Here is a 13639-nt window from a genome sequence, read left to right as displayed (position 1 = left end):
GGTTTGACTGACATTCTTCCAGCCTTCACATCTGTTGACTCCAGGCTAGTGCTACAGAAAGTCCACTTGGGTGTACACATGTGGTTAACATTTTCAAAGGGGAGTTTTAGTCTGTATGTAGGGTAAAGGCAAGAAAGGCCATGACAAGATCAACAGTTTACTCAAAACTAAGCCCAAGAAAAGCAGTTAAAAGGTCCTGTCTCCATGCATCTGAGGTGTAGCACAGCCTCTACCACAGCTATGTCTGCTGAGGGGCATAAACTTCAGTCTATAAAAACAAACAGCTTTACATCAATCACAATTAAGATTCAGGGTGTTACTTGTTGATAGATGTGAATAGTTACATATAACTATATATGTATAAATCTAGTTATACATATGTATGCATAAGTCTTTTCAGTAAAGCCATAGATAAATAAATATTTAAAGTAATAGAGGAAATTCTTAACATGAAAGTAGCAGACTGTAGAATGACAGGAAAAAAAAAACACAAATCTTAAAATTAAAACTTCTGCTTAAGGTTTGATTTGAGCTGTTGCCTTTGAAAACCAAAATGGTCCGAAAAGATAAAAGACCAAATAAATTTCTTTTTAGTCCACAGCACCCGTTATTCCCACGTGGTCCCTTATTCAAATACTAACCAGGCCTGCCCCAGCTTAGCTTTCAAGATCAGATGTAACCAGACATGTTCAAGGTGGTATGGTCGTAGACCAAGATTTTTCTGACTAATGCACAGATACCAGAACTCTTTGGTGTGGTAGTTTGAGAGCTGTGTCATATGAAATATATGCTTACATTGATCTATTTGAGTTGACTTACTAAAACGCTGTAAGCTTCAGGAAGGATGACTGAGAATTTGAATTTCCTCCTTGAATCACTAAAAAACTCTGTAATTTGTTTGAGACTTTTTATATCTAATGTATATATACTTAGATAACTGATAGAGGTCTTTGCTTTAAACATTGAAGTGATAACCCTGGAATTATATGGTAAAATAAACAAGTGCTATGTTTTATGGCTCAACTTAGGAAATACCATGCATTATTTTTCAATAGTTCTTTTTCTTTTCCACAGTGTATTATTTCTTATAAATTATACCAAATTTCCCTCTGATTAGATTGAAATATTCTAGGAGATTTTTTCCATAAAAGCATTATTATCTACTTTAAAATTAAAGAGCAAATGTCATTTTCTGATCTTTGAAATAATTAACTCGCTTATATTAAGGACACTGAGCTTCCATATTTCATGGCTAGAATAACAAAAAAGAAATCACAAAAATGGCATTTTAAGCAATACATATTTTTTAAATTGGATCAAATTCAACATGGCAATTTTTAAATTAGTGAGGGATTACCAATCTCAACTGGTAGGAGACCAAATAAGCAGTATTTTTTAGTCTAGATTAAACTCCAGAAAAAAATGCATTAGAAATGTGAAAGGCTGGCTCTGCATCTATTTGAGTGAAGTCATTGTCACCACTGTAATATTTTAAGGGATCTCTTGTGAAGTGAAAATGTGGGAAATCACTTAAAAGTCAGACCCACACTTGGAAATATTCAGCTCATGCCATTTGTGATATGGGTTTGGGAAAGAGAAGTCCACATATGGACGTTCATTCTGTCAGACCAAGGTGAGAGAATGCTTTCTTTCACTTCAACTACTTTGATGAAGATTTTGATACTAGTCATTTTTTTAAATATAGAGCTTACCAACTTCATGGCATTATTCAGGTATGAACGTTGCCAACAGATTTTACAAAAACAGCTTTATTTAGGAAATGAACTTTGGAAAGAAGAAAGTGAAAAAAATAGAAGTTGACTCTATGATTCCTTAGCTCTCCTCTGCAAGGTAATCTAGTCTCAGTCTAGAAGCCAGAACCAATGCTGATGGAATGCTGATGAAAACAGTTTTCATCAGTTTTTACATGTATTCATGTGAGTGTGTGTGTGTGTGTGTGTGTGTGTGTGTAGTTCTATGCAGTTTAATCCTGTTTAAATCCTGTTTAATCCTACAACATTTTCCCTAAAGAAGTATGTACTGTACCAATCCAGTTAATAGTACGGTACCAATGTAAGTTTCCTGGTTTTGCTATTGTACTACAGTCATATAAGCTGTCATCATTTGGGTTGGGTGAAGAATTCATCAGACTCCATGTACTAGATTTTGCCACTATGAGTCTATAATCTGTGAATAATTTATGAATAGGATCTATAAATCTATAATTATTTTTAAATGTAAAAAATAGAGACATAGTCATCTAGACAAATATAAATGTGTCCGAGTTATTTATTTGGCAAACTCTATTTTTCACTTGTGACACTGGTTTGCTAAGAGTCTCCCTCTTTTTTCCCCCCAAGAACTCATTTTATCTGTTATAAACAGTGTTTAAAGCCTGTAGCTAAAAGACATCTTGGAAATTGTAGTGTAATGATACTTAATGCACAGAAAGTCCATTTGGGAGCATGTTAGAGATGTAATCATTACTTACAATTGCATGTCATTCTACAATTTCTCATTTCTATGAGTACCCATTGTCGACAGAAAAATCTCTACACTCAAAGATCTTTTCAACCTATATTTCAGTCTACTGAAATGAGGGGAAGAAAATGAGAGAGAACACCTATAAATCATGTGTTTATTGATACAAAAAATCACACACGCATATACGCACACATACAGAGCCTTACTGAATTTATTGGATTTCTTATCAATTATTTTTCAATTGTTTCTATACTGACTAGATCAACTATTGAGCAGGTTCATTCATCAAAACACCTGGAAACAATGGACTAGCTGTATTCTGCACGCAGACTAGATGCTGGCTTACATTTGAACTAGGCCCCAGAAGTGTAAGAATGTTTGCTTCTAAATGCTCTAGATGAACTTGAAGTAGACTGTCCCACAGGCCCACTTATGGTGCATGTGAATTTGTGAATGTTTTGTGATTTAATGGTACAACATTTTCCCTAAAGAAGTTAAGTCCCAGAAAACAGGAGCGAAACAACTTTTAGTGCAACCTCATAACTGTGCAGTAATTTCAGCCCCGTTAACTTTAGAGCTTCTCATACTACTAAACAACAAAACTACCCCACTTTTTTATGAAAAATTCAAAAATTTGTTTTCAAGAACAGGAAATATTCTTGACGGGGACTGCAGAAAAGTACAATTTTATAATATAGAATAAAGTGGGTATCATAGTAAACATTTAAATTTAATTAAGCGAAAGTGTGAGGTCAATTACATCAAAAAGTCCTCTGAGTTTGTCTTCAATACCCTCTTGTCTCTCATTCATTAATCTTATCTCAGCCCCTCTCTGTTTTGGGTCACATTCCACATAATTGTGGCAAAGGCATTTAAAAAGCTATTAATTCCATTATGGTTTATATGACTATTCTTTTATACATAAATAAAGTTAACAGAATGAGATAACTTTTATCTCGTTCTCTCCCTTTCATCCTTCAATTAAACTTGCTGCAAGGCAAGAAAATGGATAGAATAGCTTATTTCTATTCCCTCTGAGTATGCCTATTCATGTAATGTGAGTGTAAACAGTAATCCTGCTATACACACATATACTTCCATTCTGAGTTACACAGGAAATAGGTGTCTAACAAGTATCATGTAATCCGAGACTGGAAGACAGGCAGGGGAATATATGAAAAAAGAGAGGGAAAAGAAACAAAGACCAACATCTGTTAACTTGATTTATGTATAAAAGAATAGTTAGCCAGAAAAACATAATGCCATTAATAGCCTTCTAAATGCCTTTGCCACGATTCTGTGGATTGTGGCTCATGACAGAGAGGGGCTGAGATAAAATTAAAGAATGAGAGACAAGAGGTTATCAAAGACAAACTCAGAGGACTGAATGAGGCTGTGTATAAAAGAGCATCAGCACTTCCCAGACATTATGAAAAGTGTCATTTGTGAGGAGCACTATATTTTTTCATGTGGGCAAATCAACAAACCAAGTGCATTTGAGGAATTCTTCAAGGTGGGTCTGTGGATATCACAAAGACATTCATTTTCCAGATTATCCCACTGCTTTCTTCATGTTTGGGATTACAGCATCAGGCTCAGTGTACCTCTTCCCTTCTCCTCCCTCCATCTGCACTACCCTCGCCACACACACACACACACACACACACACACACACACACAGTGCCAAGCTTTGCTGTCCTCCTGTACTCTCAAGCTCCATTCAGAGCTGGAATACAGGTGCAGGGGGGCAGGGGTCTTTGCAGAATCTCCTCTCTCCCTTTTGTACCAACCTAAGCCAACACTGTCTTCTCCAACTTGTTTCTAGGATCTCTGTGAATTTGTTTTTCTGCCAGATACCCTTATGCTCCATAGGCATTTTGTAATGCTTTTTTTTTTAAGGAAAAAGAAAATAAAGCCATGATTATTATCAAAGTCTCCACCAAGTCAAGGGGAACAAATTACTGGTACTTCTGTGCCAGGAAAGATTTCTGCCAACCTTGGAAGTGTCTCCTGAATTATGACTGTATGCATGGAGCAGATATGAACTTGTCTACAAGAAATGAAATATATAAACTATGGTTCAGCTTCAAATACCATTTCTATTGAGCATAGCAGTAAACATGTCACCTCCAACAAAGGTAAAGCTCTCTGGTAACACATACTGGGGCTGTGACAGCCTAGACCTTTGGTTCTGGTATGTAGCTAAGTGAAACCAGGACTGTGGTAATTTCTTGGCTGTAGAATGGAACACTGGGATCCCTGATGAGGATACCCAGATGATATGGAACACTGCTAGTTGAAGTTCTGCTGAATTAAATGTGTCTTGAAACTTACGGATCCACAAGATTTGTACTCCTCTCAGACAGATTTACTGCATGAGGATCTGGCACCAGAGCATGAAGGAAAAATGGAAAATGGAGCCAACTGTTGGAGGGAATTTTAAGATGTGGAAGATTTGGTTCTTACAGTCCTATGTTCTGTCAGAAGCAAGTGTCCAGATGACTTCCTTTAACCCTCCAAAGGCCTTCATTTAAATCAAGAAATGGAAAACAGCCAAAGGAACCTGAAGATAGTTCCTCAATCAGTGTAAGGCACGCAGTCAAAAGGATGTAAGATAAGCTGATTTGGGAGCTCTTGGAGCTGCCAGGATATTACAGAATACAGTGAGGAGAGGATCTCAAGACAAGAGCAGGGCACAAGTACCATCTTGTCACGCCCGTATCTAGCTCTAATTAAAAGATCATCAGTATGTCCCCTACTTTTATTCTATAAGAAAATGAGTTTCTACCATCCAGAAATTCATTATTATGGATCATCTAAAAATAACAATTAAAGGAAATAGGAGGGTGAAACAGTTAAGGAAATTCAATGAAAAAAGTATCAGATGATGTGACTTTTTTCAGAGTTATAAAAAGACATCCACAACCTGTCTTCATGCAACTGTCACACATTGCCCAAGGTACTACATGGTCTTAAATTTTAAAAACACAGTCTGACTCTGAAGTGAGAGAGAAAAGGAAAAGCACTACATGGGAAAGTTGAGGAGAAAAGGTCACTCAGAATGGCCCAGGCTGGCCCAGTCATTGTCAGGATGACCATCATAATTATTAACATTTATTGAGTGATTGCTACATGATTGTTTTTAATTCAACACCTGCCTAAAATGCACCGATCAGTTTAATCCTTAAAATTATTCTTTTCACTTTTTTTTAGGTTTAGGTATTTACCAAAAAACATAAGTGACTAACCACATGACTTCATTCATCAAATATTTATTGAGCTGTTACCCTGTTGTGCTGGGAATACAGCTGTGAACAACATCCCTGGCGCTTTTGTTCTAGTGAGGAAAAACAGGTGTATTCATTTCTTAGGCTGCTGCAACAGATTACCACAAACTGGGTGGCTTCTAACAACGGAAATGTTTTCTCTCATGGTTCTGAAGACCAGAAGCCCCAAATCAAGATGGCCCCAGTGCAGCACTCCTTCTGAAGGCCCTAGAGGAGAATTTGCTCCTGGCCTCTTTCAGCTTCTGGTAGCTGTCAGCATTCCCTGACTTTGGGCCTGTCACCGTACTCTTTGTTCCCATGGGCACATTGCTTCCTCTTCTTCTGCCTGTGTTCTCTCCCTTTGCCTTTTTCTTATAAGCACATTTTTGATGGCATCTGGGGTCCACCCAGATAATCCCAAATAATTTCACCACAGTATCCCTAATGTAATCACATCTGTTACCATCTAAGGTAATATTCACTTTATTGTGATATATGATAATATTCACAGGTCACTTTAAGATAAACACAACTTTTGGGGCCACCATTTAGCCACTACAACAGGCAATAAAAACATAAACAAATTCAGGTCATTATGAGAGCAACAAAGAAAACAAAGCAGGGAATAGAGATAAGAGAGTAATAGGGGATGCTATTTTTGCTGAGGGGGCTACAGAGGGCCTCCCTAATGTGGAGGTTTTAGAGCAGAGACCTCCTTGAAATAGATGAAAACCGTTGTTCTGGCAGAGGAAGAGCAAGTGCAAAGGCCCTAGGATTGATCATTGTCGTATTTGAAGAGGTGAGTGGCAAAGAGACTCGTGTCTTAGACGTGTAGTAGGAGATGGGTCAAAAAGGCAGATTTTGGATTTTATTCTGAGTAAAAAGGGAAGCCATTGGTAGAGCAGAGATGTAATTGATCTAACTTTTTTTTTTACTGTGGCCAATGTGTGGAGAATAGACTATAGAGAGCAGAGAAGTACTATGACCACTCAGGGAGGTACGGCAGTATTCCAGGCGGGAGACAATAGTGCCTAGGACTCGAATAGTGGCTATGGAAGTAGGGAGAAGTGATCTGATTTGAGACATGTTTTGAAAGTTGAGCCAACAGGATTTGCTGATTGAGTGAATTTAGGTGACACTATTAGGGCAGTCAAGGATGTCGCTAATGTTTTTTGCCTATGTGACTGGAAGGATAAGAACCATGGCCAACTGAAATTTGAAGGATGGCAGAGAAGCAGTCTTGGGAATCCATAATTCCATTTTGGAATTTGAAATGACTTTCGGCATCCAAGTAGAGATACTCTGTAGTCAGTTGAACACAGGAGTCTGGAGCTCAGGGTGAAAGACATATATTGGGCATCATTAGTGAATAGCCAGTATTGTAAATCACCAACTAGTAGGTGTAGTTGGAGAAAAGGACTAAAACTGAGCCCTGAAGCACTACACAATTAAGAAATCAAGAGATGTGGAAGAACCAGGACAAAAGTCTGTAAAGCAAGCCAGTGAGGAAGTAAAACCATGAAAATCTGCTGACTTGGAAAACAAGTAAGAAAGTGACTCAAAGAGGGAATGGTCAACTGCATCAAACACTGCTAATAGATCAAGTAATATGAGGATTGTGAATCTACCATGGAATTTGTCAGTAAGACAGTCATCAGGAGTCTTGACAAGATAAGTTTTGATGGAGTTGTGGGCACAAATCCATTTGAAGTGGGTTCAAAAGGGAATCAGACAAAAGGAATTGTAAGTAACTAATTTGGAAAATTATTCCAGTGAGTTTTGCTGTTAAGAGGAGCAAAAAAAACAGAGCAGTAGCCAGAGGAATTTTTTTTTTGAATTGGAGATACTATAACATAATATCATGCTGACGCAATGATATTATGAGAGGCAAAAATTGATAATGCAAGCAAGAGAATGAATGTTAAGAGAGAATTCCACAAGTGAGTGAGAAGGGACAGAGTCCAGAGCCTTAGTGGCCAACCAGTCTTGCACAGGAGCAGGGCAGCCCTCCTTATAACAGAAGCAAACTCAGAGTACCTGTGTACAGATGCAGGGTAGGTAGATCTGCTAGTGAGACGAGGAACATGCTCTTCTTATGGCTTCCACTGTCCCTGTGCAATCAGAAGTAAGCTCATCAGCTAAGAATGAGGTGAGTAAACAAGGGTAAAGTTTGAAAAGGTGTGGAAGGGCCTTCAGAGAGTAAATTGTTAAGGCCAGCAGTGAATTATCTAGTGAATTTTCCAGAACAGCGCTTTCTCATAGAAATATAATGCAAACCATCCATGGAATATTAAGTTTTCTAGTACCCATATTGAAAACATGAAAAGAAATAGGTACAATTAATTTCAATGGTATATTTTACTTAAGCCAACATATTCAAAATATTATTTCAACATGTAATCAGTATAAAAAGTACCAAAATATTTTAGATTCATTTTTTTAGTAAAGAGATTTTAAAAGCCAGTGTGCATTTTACATTTTCAGCACATCTCAATTCAGATGAGCCACATTTTAAGTGCTCAGTAGCCACGTGTGGCCAGTGCTACCATACTGAACATTGCAGGTCTAGGAAATGAAGTAATGCTAATGGAGAATGCCAAGGGTCCCTGGAGATTGGGAGCCACGAGCTGAAGTGAGGTTGGTATGGCTGAGTGTTTTTCTCCAGCCATATTCAGAGCTCCTGTACAGACGTGGAGTAGGCAGAGAGTTGAACTTGACCAGGGATTGAGTTCTGCAAGCAACATTCAACCAAAGAGAAAAAAGGGAAGGGAATGGTGGCATGTGGAACCAATTGATTATGTAGACTGACCATAGAACATAAGACACCGAAGTTAGCATGGGGTAGGGGAAGGGTGTGAAAAGGTGGTGGGGCAACCAAAGTTCTAGTAGCATCATAGAACTTTAAGAACTGTAGATGCTATGCAACATACAAAGATGTCTAGGTAATCCCTGCCCTCAGCAAGCTAATCTTGACAGCAGATTTACCAACAGTTATGCTATTAAGATGGCATGTGATAAACACCAGAAAAGTAGCATAAAATGTGTTCTATGGGAGTTTAGAAGAGGAAGAGTTCACCTCTGGCTAGGATGGCCCGTAAGGGTTCATGGAGGGGTGGTGGGTAAGTCAGATCTTAAAGGATGAATAGGATTTTTGTCAGCACATAGGAAACATGGTACAAAGTGAGGAAAAAGCACAAGCACGGATAGAAAATAAAAAATGTTCACTATTTCTTTGGGTAAGGTTAAAAAAAAAAACAACCTTAATATTCATTGAGGGAATCATTAATTACAATGGGGTAGTAACATGGGTCTTGAAAGAAAAGTACTGAGCTAATTTCCCTGGGGGAAGAAAGACCTCATCATAAAAGAAAGCATCCCCCCAGAATACAATGTTTCTTAGGTGTGGGAAAACTGAGTGGCAAAGATTATTCTCAAGAAATAAATGCCTACCGCTTCTCAGCCTTTTGGCTAAGATCAAGTGAAGAAATAAATGCCCTTTATTTCTGGCCCACCTCACCCCTACACATACTCATGCACATGTAAACACATGAGCGCACACACACACACGCATGCACACAGACACACAAAGCGTCCATCTTTCCTTTAGAATTCAGTATCATATACTTAGCTCACTTCTCTGGAAATGGTCAGTTATTTCCAAAGAGAAGCAATGTTTACCTTTCATTCTTAGATTCTGGAAGAAAACATTTAGAACCAACTAGGATCAGAGTGGGTGAGATTAAAAAGGCTTTGATTACTATTAACACCTTAGAAACAGTACTGTACTCCCACCACACAGACCTAGTTGATGACTCTTTTAGAAAACAAGCTGCACATATACACTATAATCTTTTTTTCTAAATCTGTTGCTGTTTCTATTAAAATTTTAAGGGAAAAGTCGCATTTCACTTTGGCTCTCAACACAGTCATCATTGAACAACAAGAAATTTAGTTTTTCCTAAGTATGTGTGGACTGTTGTTGAAAAAAAAAATCATCTTCTCTCTTCCCAGCTCTAAATGGTTTGGGAAACCTGCCAGTAAATCCACTCCCTCCCTTTTTTCAAATAATTTCCTACTTCAATCAGAATATTTAGAAACAGTAAGAGCTAGACTTTTCCACGTGAGACTTTAATAATACTGTGCTTTGTATTTACATATCATACATGATTGGTACGTCATAGCTCACTATTACTTTAAGTTTTTAAATTAGTATATAAAAGCACAAGGTTTAGAAGCAACTCTTCTTGTGCTCAACAGTAAGTTATTAATGTCAGGATTGAAACTCATGATTACTGACACATGTAGTCCTACAAAGGTCATTCTTATAACATAAAAGGAAGTGTCCAGTAAGTATTAATAGAACATAGCAATTATCAAATATCTCATTTGTTCAAGGTCATTTTAAGAGCCAAGGAACTTTAATTATATAAATAACCACATTAAACCCTTTAGAACTACATTAATATGAATACAAATTAAGATATCATTCAATAAAAACTAATACTTAATATGAATAAATATATACATACATAATCAAATCAATTTCACAAAGTAGAATGTATTTCAATCAGAAAGTCAGCAAATAGGTCAATATACTTAAAAATGTGAACTACTGCTTTAAAAAAATTTCACTAACATGCTATAATCCTGAAGGCTACAGATGCCACTGGTCAGACTGTTTCACATGCCATCAAGTCTTTCCCCTTTGGATATAAAAACATCCATTGTCTGCTGACCCAATTAGGAAGGAAAGTATCTGGTTCTCTTAACAGTGCTGGCTGTGGTTTTACTCCCGATACCTTTAACACTCATATGTCTGGGAGATTCTGTAAGATCTGTCTCAAGGAAGCACAGGCTACCACGTGGGCATCTGAAGGGAGATTAGCAAGTGACTGAATCAGCTTCTTGACTATTGTCTTCAAACACTGGTGGGCAGCATTCAAGTCTCTGTCAAACTGCTGTCCTTCAATCTGTAGAGCCAAATGACTGCAGATGTTTCTAAACTCAACACTATCCTGAAATGAACAACAAACACAAACAAGAAATTAGATAGGTTATGGGGGGCATTTGTTGTACTTTGCTTACCCAACTTCCATTCCTTTCTCTTCTGGTGACAGCACTCTGTGTTCTGGTTTTCTTTTTTTTTTCTTGAAAAACTACCCCCCATTCTTAGCCTATGTAGTTGGACCAAAGCTGATCACAACTCCAGGGACCAGGCCAATCAGAGCATGGACTGATCAGAATGGACAGATGATCTAAGCCAAGGCCAATAAGCCACAGGCCCAGGATATCTGCTAGACAAGACCTAAAGAGGATCTGCTATCCTCTTTAACTGAGGCTATTGGAAAATATCTTGCCACCATAAGGATAGCATCCAAATGAGAATGTGGCCAACACAGAAGAAAGGAGAACCAAGAGATTAAAAGAGACATATTCTAATCTAATACTTTCTGAGTACGTGGCTCTAGCTATACTTGAACAATAAACCCCAAGATTTTTTGGCCATCTGGGTCAATAAATACCACTTTTTTACTTAACCCAGTTGGACTTGAGTTTCTGTTACTTGTTCCTAAAAGAACTGTGACAAATACACAAATAGCCTATGTTTCTATTATCCCATACTCACTGTGTTCAGTATTCCAGTACAGAATTTGTTATTTAATGGACATGGTCTCAAGAAATCCCCAAATGCAAATTCAGAAAGAACAGTTCCCAGGTAATTTAAAAGAAGGAGGTAATTCAATATTTTTAATCCCTAAATGGTTTTTTCCTAAAATCCATTGCACACAAATTTTACATTGAGATGATTCCACATCAGAGATAATGTTGAATATACCATCTCTTTTCAGTATACGGAAATGACGTCCCCAGGACTTCTGGTTCTGGCAACAAAATGAGAACTTAGTTTTCCCAAGGAATTCTCTTTGCTACTGAATTCCTAAGATTCTAAATAAAAATAGGGCAAACATCCTTTCTGAGCTTGCAAGAAAATAAGAGAAATCTCTCAGAAGCCAAAAATTTTAAAAAGATTATTTTAGCTGCCTACCAGTACTATGAAGATATGAAAGTTTGTCTCTCTTGAGCCGGGTTTGGGATGGAGAGTAAAGTTGTCCCTCGGAATGTGTAATAGCAGACCTATATTACACAGTCGTTTGACTTTGGAATTGCCCTCTGTACCAGATGAACGTCCTGGGAACACTCGTGCTAAGAAATTAACTTAAAATTTTGAACTGGGCTGAAACAGCCATGAACACATGGCAAAAACAAACAAAAACATATTCCAGGGAAACATGTCTGCAACCATTGCCCTACAATAGTATATGCATAATGCCTATGTTGATGATGAAGTCAAAGTATGAAATTTAAAACACAATCTACCATGATACAGCAGATGCAATATGGGACAAGATTACACTCGAAGAATTTAAAATAGAGACTATAAAATATGTTTTAAATCAGCAGTCTCCAACCTTTTGGCATCAGGGACCAGTTTTGTGGAAGACAATTTTTTTCCATGGCTGGTGGTGGCAAATGGTGTCAGGATGAAACTGTTCCACCTCTGATCATCAGGCATTAGATACTCTTTTTTTTTTTTTTTTTTAAGAGATGAGATTTTTTTTTAAGTCAAATAGTCATCCTTGAGTCTGCATGCTTTGTCAAATAAAAATTATTTTATGATTGGCAAAATTTTCTTGTTACCAATTATAAAATAAACCCAGTATGCACCTTAAAAAATAACAATCTTTAACAATCTTTTTCTTGAAGGGCAAATCACAACATGCTGATTATTTCATAATAAATTGAAGGTGAATAAAGTAGAAAATGCAGTACATTTATACTTTGAGAAGAAACTAATTCTAATACTCATGTGTCACCTTAATACTCGTGTGTCGCCTTATTCTGGCTGGCATACAGTAGATGGCCCACAAGTGTTCAGTGATTGAATGAATGATTGGATGAATAAATATTATTCTTGAAAAAATCTCAGTAATTACTTCCTGATCATACTGGATACTGTCAGGTATAGTTTCAGAAAATATCCTGGAATTTAATTAATAAAACTGGGAATTAGAAGAAAGAAAATTTGCTGCTAAAATACTGCCAAATATCCAGTTGTGTGGTGTGAATTTGGTAGCTTCGATAAGGCCTTCTTATTTACTCTAAAAATTTCTAATATCATACTTGTTCTATTAGCCACCTATTATCTGATGATGAGTGGCTGGAATTTCTCTGTTAAATCTTCATTCCCTTAGCCCTAGTTTTACAATGATATTTAAGTGCAATCATTCTTGCAGATATTCACAAGAACACCTAGTGCTTTTCTTAACAACAAATTTAATTAAGATCATTATTATTTTTTATTTTTTATTATACTTTTAAGTTCTTGGGTACATGTGCACAACGTACAGGTTTGTTACATATGTATACATGTGCCATGTTGGTGTGCCGCACCCATTAACTTGTCATTTACATTAGGTGTATCTCCTAATGCTATCCCTCTCCCCTCCCCTCTTCCCACGACAGGCCCATGTGTGTGAAGTTCCCCACCCTGTATCCAAGTGTTCTCATTGTTCAATTCCCACCTATGAGAAGGAGCACACAACCTAGATCCTTCACATGCTGAATTCACAGTAGGGTTTGTGCTCCTATGAGAATCTAATGCTGCTGCTGATCCAACAGGAGGAGGACCTCAGGCGGTAATGCTTGCTAACCTACTGCTCATCTCCTACTGTGCGGTGTGGTTCCTAACAGGCCACAGACTGGTTCCTGTTCATGGCCCAGGGGTTAGGTACCCGTGCCTTAAATGAGTAAAGATATTAAAGAAGAAATCAGAAAAGTGCTTTAAGAAAAAATAGGCTTGTAAAAGAAGCACATCCACTTCTAAAAGA

The 13639-nt window shown here is 37.4% G+C and overlaps 1 protein-coding gene across 2 annotated transcripts in view; it reads right to left on the bottom strand.

The window, feature by feature from the left end:
- DLEU7 (deleted in lymphocytic leukemia 7) overlaps positions 1–13639 on the bottom strand; it is a 130960-nt gene that overhangs the window by 99443 nt on the left and 17878 nt on the right. Inside the window, exon 2 of one of the 2 annotated variants that reach the window (XM_010363818.2) lies at positions 10149–10765. The exons of the other annotated variant lie outside the window; for it this stretch is intronic. Within the exon in view, the coding sequence (XP_010362120.1) occupies positions 10559–10765 (207 nt within the window). The 3' untranslated portion in view covers positions 10149–10558. Of the gene's footprint in view, positions 1–10148; positions 10766–13639 lie in introns of those variants that run through there. 2 annotated transcript variants of the gene reach the window in all.

This window comes from Rhinopithecus roxellana, chromosome 18 (assembly GCF_007565055.1).
Source record: "Rhinopithecus roxellana isolate Shanxi Qingling chromosome 18, ASM756505v1, whole genome shotgun sequence".
Lineage (NCBI taxonomy): Eukaryota > Metazoa > Chordata > Mammalia > Primates > Cercopithecidae > Rhinopithecus > Rhinopithecus roxellana.
The sequence above is the reverse complement of the archived record's forward strand: the minus strand, read 5'-3'. Positions and strand labels throughout refer to the sequence as shown.